At 35.8% G+C, this 9,652-nt stretch overlaps 2 protein-coding genes across 2 annotated transcripts in view; one reads left to right on the top strand and one right to left on the bottom strand.

The window, feature by feature from the left end:
- The window catches only part of LOC144442860 (calmodulin-like), a 7,677-nt gene extending 4,314 nt beyond the window's left edge, over positions 1-3,363 (top strand). The window contains exons 3-5 of the mRNA XM_078132256.1: positions 1,845-1,988; positions 2,474-2,716; positions 3,201-3,363. Of these exons, the coding sequence (XP_077988382.1) occupies positions 1,845-1,988; positions 2,474-2,716; positions 3,201-3,229 (416 nt within the window). The 3' untranslated portion in view covers positions 3,230-3,363. The remainder of the gene's footprint in view (positions 1-1,844; positions 1,989-2,473; positions 2,717-3,200) is intronic.
- LOC144441928 (uncharacterized) overlaps positions 1-9,652 on the bottom strand; it is a 129,238-nt gene that overhangs the window by 97,685 nt on the left and 21,901 nt on the right. The gene's annotated exons all lie outside the window — the stretch shown is intronic.

Genomic DNA, 9,652 nt, shown 5'->3' with positions numbered 1-9,652 from the left:
TTATTTATTTATTTATTTATTTAATTAATGCAGCATTTCGTCACGTATAGGAAAGTGAATTCAGTGTTATACCATCATTTTAATTAGTACATGGCTACAAAATATATCTTGTCTACGCTATTGATAAGACATGAACTTTAACCCCCACGGCCGATGTTTATAATCCGTTTTAGAGTCCATATTTCGGCTTAATTTTTATTCGTGTCACAGGGGAGCCAATATCTGTTGGAATCCATTCATTTCGTCTGTGAAGATACTACTATTAGAATGTATATGGTTCTATGTCACTCCTATGTTGTATGTTAATGTGATCAATTCATTCTCTTTATGAAGACGCTGTTGTAAAAATGGTCATGGGTGTGTGTTCACCCGTCCCATATTCTCTGTAGAGATCCCCCGGGGTAAAGATACTGTTGTCGAAAAGTTTACAGGACGATCACTCCTGTTGCACTTAAGTTAAAGCTGTACTTGTTTTCAAAGGGATGTTCTCAAAGACTACAATGAAAGAACAAACTCTTTGATGAAAAGACGATTGATCATTCTCTTGTGAATCGTCCAACCATCGCAATAACCATTGTGTCAGGTGCAAAAAGAAATACAAATCGGGGACAATAACGCGCATTTTGATTGGCTATCGTTTGTCGCAATGCAACATTTTTTATCTGACTAGCTAATGAGAACTGTTTACAATTGACAACTATCAACTGTTTACTATGAATACATTTCGCATTGACGTTGTCTGGCGGTCAGAGTGTAATTTACGAAAGAGTTTTTTTTACAAACAGAACAAGTACCATAATCGTATACACTAATAGAAAAATTTCAGCGTGGTTTTGATGGTTTGAGCTATATATCATGACTCTGTGACCGCAGCATCGAGCACGGATATTGATTAATGTGTGAATCGTGACAGCAATGATAATACAAGTACGGCAAAAACTATCTGTAACAATTTTAATCGTTGAGTGCAAGCACGTAGGTTCGCCATTATGAAGGTTTTAAAATGTCTGTTTAATGATCTAAAAGTTCATTTGTTATGTGATTGTCATTTCGTGATCAGGGGAGGTTATGGTTTCGATTGTATACCACCGAATTTGAACTTGAACAGATGGTATGCATACGTAATGGGGGAGAATCCCAGGGCGTCATTCACCTGCGTGCATACTGTATTGGTTGCTTAGTGTATCAAAATTAAAGCTAAAAGTCTATGAATTACTTTTGATATCCATTCTCCCGACTATACAATAGGTTAATCTAGAAATTCCTTTGCTGTTTTACTCGCGGAACGACCATTACTTAGCAGAAAAGTAAACTGGACTGTCTGGATCAACAGAACTGTAGGGCAAATCTAGGGGAATTTTTACGTTATAATTTGTTTATATAACTGTCCGTGGTTGTTACTAATGTTGTTACAGTGGTCATGGGTGTATCAATATATCCATGCAGTAGTTAAATATGTTGGTACATGAAAAAGGTTTTAATGTGACACCACAAGCTATTATTATCAATTGGAATTCGTAACAGTAAAGACTTCTTACACGCGGTGTTAACTCATTGCTCACATTCATTTGTATAATCGAGGCCTACAGAAAAAAAATCTGCACTGTTCACAATACAAACATAGCAATTCTCCGAACTACTTTCACCGAAAATTCAGACACTTTTATAGTACAGCATTCCATATCTGTAGAGACTCATATCGGTTGACGTCATTAAACAGTCTTAAGGCGCTGGTAAGCACTGATCAACAGGTGTCAGTATCTGAGGGCGCTTCATGTATATCTTACGATCTGTTCGTGTGCACTGTATTATATACGTGTTTCTTATAATTCATTTGATTACAGAATTCAAGGAAGCCTTCTCCCTCTTCGACAAAGATGGCGATGGTACCATCACAACCAAAGAATTGGGAACTGTTATGAGGTCACTGGGTCAGAATCCAACAGAAGCTGAACTTCAGGATATGATTAATGAAGTTGATGAAGATGGTAATTTTCAGCTTTCTTATATATAATTTGAAGAAACAGTTATTTTTCATCATTTGTTTATGATATATTATGGATTCCCGACCCCTATACCAAACGCAAGCCATGTTGAACATATTCGAAAAGAAATATAGGATTTATACCCGGGTTCTAAGACATCGACATCACCCATTTTGTGATACAAGGACAAATTCATACACTTGTACGTGAGCGTATTCAGTATTGCCCTTCCCACATTTTAATACCTTATACTTGCGCAGGCATAACTGTAGTATTCCCTAATAGTTTTCGTTCGGCCGAGGAAAATAAGAGAGATCATCATCATCATCATCATCATCATCATCATCATCATCATCATCATCATCATCATCATCATCATCATCAGTTGCAAAAAATTCTCTACCAGCATTACTTCATCCAGACAAATGTTTCCCATATCAACCACGATGCAATTGCAAACTACTTATTTCATTTTAATATACTTGCAGGCAATGGTAACATCGATTTCCCAGAGTTCTTACAAATGATGGCCAAGAAAATGAAAGAGACAGACAGTGAGGATGAAATTCGTGAAGCATTCAGAGTTTTTGACAGAGATGGCAACGGCTTGATCAGTGCTGCTGAATTACGTCACGTGATGACAAATCTTGGTGAAAAATTAACAGACGAGGAAGTTGATGAAATGATCAGAGAAGCTGACATTGATGGCGATGGACATGTAAATTATGAAGGTAAAGTAACTATTGTTGGGATATTTTTCCGACATGTATATACTGACTACTCTTACTGGACTAAATAATCAACGCAGACACGTGATCAACTATTAATGAAAACTATCACGCGTTTTTGTCAGAGTTGATCTCTTATAGTTGTCGTCAACTTCTTTAGGGGAGAGAGAGAGAGAGAGAGAGAGAGAGAGAGAGAGAGAGAGAGAGAGAGAGAGAGAGAGAGAGAGAGAGAGAGAGAGAGAGAGAGAGTGTGTGTGTGAGACAGAGACGGAGAGAGGGGGAGACAGAGACAGACAGAGAGACATACACAGACAGAGACAGAGACAGAGACATACTATTAGACAGGCAGACAGACAGACAGACATATATTTAGGTGAATCCAACAAAGATAGTTTTCGACACTTCAGTAAGTTTTAATGTACATGTTTATCTGAAACTTTAGAATCGTAATACTAATGTATTTATTTATGTCTTCAATATTTTACAGAATTCGTCAAGATGATGACAGCGAAGTGATCAAGTTATTCAGATCTTTACTTTAAGAAGTCACCTTGGTTATATTTTAGAAATGTTCTAATGTAGTACAAATCATCACATATCGCTTAAAAATACGGAAAATTAGTACTATAGTCTCGGTAGGTTTACAATACTAAAACCAGTAGCTATCTGTATATACATACCATAGAAATGTCAAAATTAATGTACGATTTGTACATATTCATTTCCATTTATTTTTATAGTATCAATTTCAAATGGTTTAACTAAAATAAGGTATATTTTGGTATAGACAAAAAAATGATTTAAAGAAATAGCGTATCTGGATGTCTGATTTTCTGTAATAAAGTTTATCAAAGCTACTACACATCACATGATTTGCGTGTTGTCTAAGTATGATAGTGAGATTTCGGTTTTCAGTATTCAAGTCGTGACCTCTGGATGACCTTTTGGTTATCTATTGATTACAATTCAATGAAGTTCTCGACATCTCACAGATACATAGCGTATCAGTGACGCATGGTTCTATTCCATACGAACAATGCCACACAGAGACAAATACACACGCACATAGTCTAGCATACATCTATTATAAATATGAATATATATATATATATATATATATATATATATATATATATATATATATATATATATATATGTATCTTTAACATAACGTTTGTCTGTCTGTCTGTCTGTCTGTCTGCCTGTCTGTCTGTCTGTCTGTCTGCTTGTCTGCCTGCCTGCCTGCCTGTCTGTCTGTCTGTCTGTCTGTCTGTCTGTCTGTCTGTCTGTCTCTAATACATCCATGGTCAAAATGACTGCACTATCAAGTAATTTACATGTATAATTACGTAGATAACTCAGTTAGTGATGTATGGACTATCGAAGTTCAATGGTCCGTGCATTAAAGATCTCGTCCATTCTAATGAATACTTAAATACCTCTAACCATTTTACCATACACTGTCAAGGATTTCAAGGTTATGTGCAATGTGAGGTTTATCAATTTAGCATTACCACTCGGATAAGATATGGGTCACCTGTTTCTTTTGTCTTACCGATAGGGGGCGCCAGAGACTGGGCAGTAGGAAGCATGAGTCTGATGTCTGATGCGACAATGTCTCGTTCCAATAAAGAGTTAGACTTGAAATTTCTTCCGCTGAATGCACGCGTTGGCATCTTTTGAATGTATGTCGTTGGTTATTGTTTTTATATTCCACAACTAAATTACATTTAAAGATGACGTATGTCATAAAATTGGAAGAATGAGATGTGAATTGGGAATTTTTACAATTGCAGTTACGAATAACATCATAATCACACTTCCCAACTATTGTAATTTAGATAGAAAAAATACGTAAACTATATCTAACGAAGAAAGTACGTCGTCAACTATCATCTACTGAGCGGAATGCTGATTTCTGAAACCTTAAAAGCTCTCTCTGTTGATGGAACATTAAGAGTTTTGTATCGCAATACACTCCTGCATGTAGTCCAGCCGTTGGTCCGCTTTTATGTGATAACACTCGCTACCATGATGTGAGTGAGCGCATTATATATTAAAGGGGAATGAACGTCCGGATCTTTCAAGCTATCCTTTTCAGTGAACAATATATTTTCTTCATAAAGTATTATTACACGAAAGTCCCCAGAAGAAACACACTTCAGTAATGATCAGTGCAAGAATCTATCACATTAAATACTATTTCAGAGAAGTCGTAACTAACAGGATTCCAAACTTGATAAATTACACATAACCCTAGCCCTGGTGACTGTACTAGAATACTGCATAAGTCTTGCTGCCCCCCAGGGAGTTTATTTCGATGGATAATATTATAGTTTTGTATGCAACGCACTCTGTGTAATTTATAAACACCGTACATCGCGTTGTCATTTACATATCTTTTCCCAACATGACTTGAGTTCAGAAAACATCAGTTAGGTCCCTTAATATGTGTAACTATATCTGGTTTTATTGGAACAGAATATTAATGTATTTTAATACGGACGGTACCTCAACGACATGGAGTTTGATCATACTGATATATAACATATACAAGGTTTTGTGTGTATATATAAGAAATTTCTTCATTCTTTTTATCTTACTGTAATGTGTTACACTGAATGTCAAGATTTCTTTCCTCTCTCCATCTCTATCTCTAAGTTATTTCTTATTCTATCATTCCGTATCAGTCAGTCAGTCAGTCAGTCTGTCTGTCTGTCTGTCTGTCTGTCTGTCTGTCTGTCTCTCACTATCTCTCCTCTCTCTCTCTCTCTCTCTCTCTCTCTCTCTCTCTCTCTCTCTCTCTCTCTCTCTCTCTCTCTCTCTTATTCCCATCCTGTCTCCCTGTCTGTCTCTGTAATATCTGTCTCCATGACGTTGTCTTTTTCTCTGCCTTTCTCTCTCCCTTTCCCCGTGTGTCGTGTCTTTGTCTGTCTGTCTGTCTGTCTGTCTGTCTGTCTGTCTGTCTGTCTGTCTGTCTGTCTCTCCCTCCCTCCCTCCCTCCCTCCCTCCCTCCCTCCCTCTCTCTCTCTCTCTCTCTCTCTCTCTCTCTCTCTCTCTCTCTCTCTCTCTCTCTCTCTCTCTCTCTCTCTCTCTCTCTCTCGCTATCTCGCTCTGCATTCAATACTGAATTATTCATATTATCTATCAAGGTAATCGACTTATGACGTGTCACTAATAAATCAACTCCGGTGATATATCATCCACTCCTTCATTTGGGTGTAAATTATCTTTTAAAGTTGCCTAAATGGTATTCCGACCAATAATGTACGTGATAAAACAAGTAATAACACGAACATTCAAGTGGTTATATGAATGAACATAACAACTCTTAGTCCACATTTTATTAATTCGAAAAAACAACAACACAGATGAAGTCATTGTTTGTAACTTAATACATTACAAAACATTGAAAATGTGTTAAATGCTTGTTATTGTACGTACAATAACATACTTTTTACATACCTTTTTAGGGTTTTTTGCTTTGCAGTGATTTTCCACGTGGGACAATTTAGTAGAGTTGTTTTATCAATAAAAGAATGAAAATATACAGTCAAATTTAATTCATATAGCCACCTTAATAAGAACATTTGTACTATTTTGATATAATTTTTATAGTGAGAGTCGTCCAAATAACAAATGGAATATGAAGTGGTGTCATAAATTTTGAAGTTTTAGTTTTGTTTCAATATTTTATTAAAGCTGCCCCATCCGTTATTGGAGTATTATTGATTCGGTCAGACAACCAACAGTGTATTCACTGGAAATTGTTAAAACGTCAATAATTAGACATTATACATGCTAGTTAGAAGTTAATTTTATCCATAATTTGTTATCGGTTTGAAAACGGGATAGAGTTGAGGATGCCGATTTTAGGGTGAGGACCAAAAATCTATTATTGTACCATGTACTGTTTACCACTGGAAACATTACTCACAGGTGATTCAGTATTGTTGAGGTTGTACGACATTACGAGCAAGCCAGTATATTTTGGAAAAAAATAATCATAAAACCTTTGAGTTGCAGTTTTATAATGAAAATACTATAAAAATGTTACCATGACATTTCCAAACAAGAAGATTGGATAACATTCAAGATGTGAATATTTTGGTAAATATGACGTAAGTACATGTAATTTGTGAGTGACAAATCTCAAAAAATATTGAAATGCAAGTAGTAATAACGTAAGAATATATCTGAACAGCGGTTTTAGATGTATATGGCGTTTATGTCGCTGTGCTTATCAGGACCGCTTCTTATTGGCTGCTAAATGTCACATGGTCGAATCGGACGTGTATATTTCATTTTTTTCCTTAAAGTTTTATCTTCACATTATAATCCAAGAAAATTAACAGAAAAAAGCCATGGAAATCAGTCAAATTATCAACCCAATAAAGGCCGAGTAAAACGATTTCTACATTTCAGGTTGCGAATAATTAAATTGTCGGGCGTCTCAGAAGGCCCAGGTAATATACTATCGAAGGGTCAGATATGACAACCTACAAAATCATGTGAAACTAATTTGTACCTTGAAATATTACTTTTTCAATTAAAAATTATGTTCGTCAAGCTGATCCCAACGATTATCTGATTTTCAGTGCGCCCTGTAACATGTATAAGGTATAGTTATAGTTGACTCCAACGTACAGACATTTCAGTATTAAAGTTTCCTTTTTTTTCTTCTGATTTTCTCTCTTTTTGTTTTAATTACGGGATCGTCATCTACCCAACAAAAGCTTTGTACGTTAAGTTCAACACATTCCTGTGTTTTCTCCGACTCTGATATTTAGTTATATTTTCTGTTAGAAGAAAAATGAAAATTTTTTTTATCAACATCGTCACTGTCACCAGGAAAGGGATTATGATGATGACTAATTCTTGTGACAAAGATAGCTGAGAGACAGATAAAGACTCGGCTTGCTGAACCAATACTGGATGCGGAAACTGAAATCAACTTAAAAAGACAATATAAAACTGTTCTTCCAATCTGTAATGACTGTACATCTGATAGGAAGAAATACATAACCGACAGAGACCATTTGGAAAACGCGTTCACATATGAAAAAAAATGAAATATCTACCTAACCCACCTATTCTAAAGTTGAGCGTAATCGGAACCATACAACTTTTTAAAATTAGATCAACAATATAATAATGATTCTCCATACATAAATCAATCTTTTGTAGCTCTTTGCGAAAAATAATCGCCAAGTTTTTGTAAAAAACTTGTGAATGTGCAAATCTAATTTTGTCGCTGCTTCGAATTCACTGCCATTACGTAAAAAAAGTTCGAGCTTCAGATCTATTTCTGAAATGTATGATATCGACGAAACTATAAGGAGAGGGAGGGTGGCGGCAATGTAGGAAAAAAAACCAATAAGTATTGTACACCAAATAACCGGAAAATTAAACGTTGTGTTGTGACAAGCAAAAGAGGATAAAAACATTTAAAAATATGAGACGTAGACTCTGACTAGAAATAATTCAAAACAGTACTGTAAATTTTTCAAGTACCTAGATGTTAATAATAATTATAATCACGTGTGTACAATGTATCGTTTGCATCTCGGTAAATCCCTTATGTACAGGCTCAACGTGATATGAAAACATATTGGTTGAATTAAAAATACTGCATCAAGGCTTAGTGACTCAAGTTGTGATATTCACGCCGAGTGCTCTGATAACGAAGCGATTATTGCACGTGAATCGATAATGCATAGAGATGGACTACCTACATACATAATGAGTATTGTATAGTCTTTAGTTACAGTATGGTTGGTTTGCTGGTTTGGGGATTAGATGGTGTGTTGATTTGAAATCGCCAGGCGAGTCCTCCCCTCCCCTCCCACGCCAGCCGCTCCCAACCAAGAACGAATAGGATGCAGCTATCAAATAATTATAAACATCCATCCTAATATTAAATATTTGGTGGGGCATTGTGAAACTCAAATCAATTTTGGTCATGTGGAGGAAAGGGATAACAAACACACGTAACACGCAGCTCAGCTTATTTCGGTTAGGCGACCGTACTTAATTCTGTGTTTAAATGGTGACGCCTTAAAAATGTTGATGGGATGTCGGTTGGTCTTTTAAAAATAAAGTAAATTAATGTAAGTGTGTGAATCGAAGTTGGCGATACTTACAATTCAAAATCAAACTTTAACAATCTGAATGCCTAGAAATGAGTATGAAACACAGAAGGAAACTTTGAAGCATTTTAAAAATTACATTTCCTGAATTTCAGCAATAGACGATAATTTTCGTATATGCACTCACTGGAATGCCATCAGTTTTATCATTTTCCAATCCTGTCTTAGAGGGGTCGATTTTTTTTTAGTTACGCCATACTAAAGAAATATCGCTAGGGTCGGTTGGGTCATAAGAAATGTATAACTAAGTAAGGTCGCCCTTAGGTATTTGTGGTGTTTGACATCATCACAGATTTGAGGGGATATTTTGTTTTTGAAAGGTGAAAAGTTACTATAGTTTTTGTTTCAAAACGTGGCTTTTTGACTGTGTAGTTCTAACTAGTGATGGTGGTAGAAACATGCCGGTCATCGAGTTCGAAACACATATTACCGCTTAGAGATATTCCTTTAACATACTGTATTGGAATTGCAAAATACTTTCCTAAACTTGGTTCATTTCCTTGAAGAGAGTCATTCTTGTTATTTGTTCACCAAACTTCGTGGGTTTTCTGTTTAGTTCAAGTTCGATATATCCCTCGCTTAAAAAAAAATATCCATTAAAAAAGGAATCGCTGTTGTCTTGTTCGGAACTGACATGCCATAAATTGAGAAGGATAAGGATTGCAACCTGACTTGTCACAACTCTACATATCACAAACTAAACTCTTTTAATCTTAAATATACCATCTACATCTTATTAAATTTAGTGGCAGTTAATTCAAACCGAAAAGTGTCCGTCGGCAACTTCAAT

Source organism: Glandiceps talaboti, chromosome 11, assembly GCF_964340395.1.
Source record: "Glandiceps talaboti chromosome 11, keGlaTala1.1, whole genome shotgun sequence".
Classification (NCBI taxonomy): Eukaryota; Metazoa; Hemichordata; class Enteropneusta; family Spengelidae; genus Glandiceps; species Glandiceps talaboti.
The sequence above is the reverse complement of the archived record's forward strand: the minus strand, read 5'-3'. Positions and strand labels throughout refer to the sequence as shown.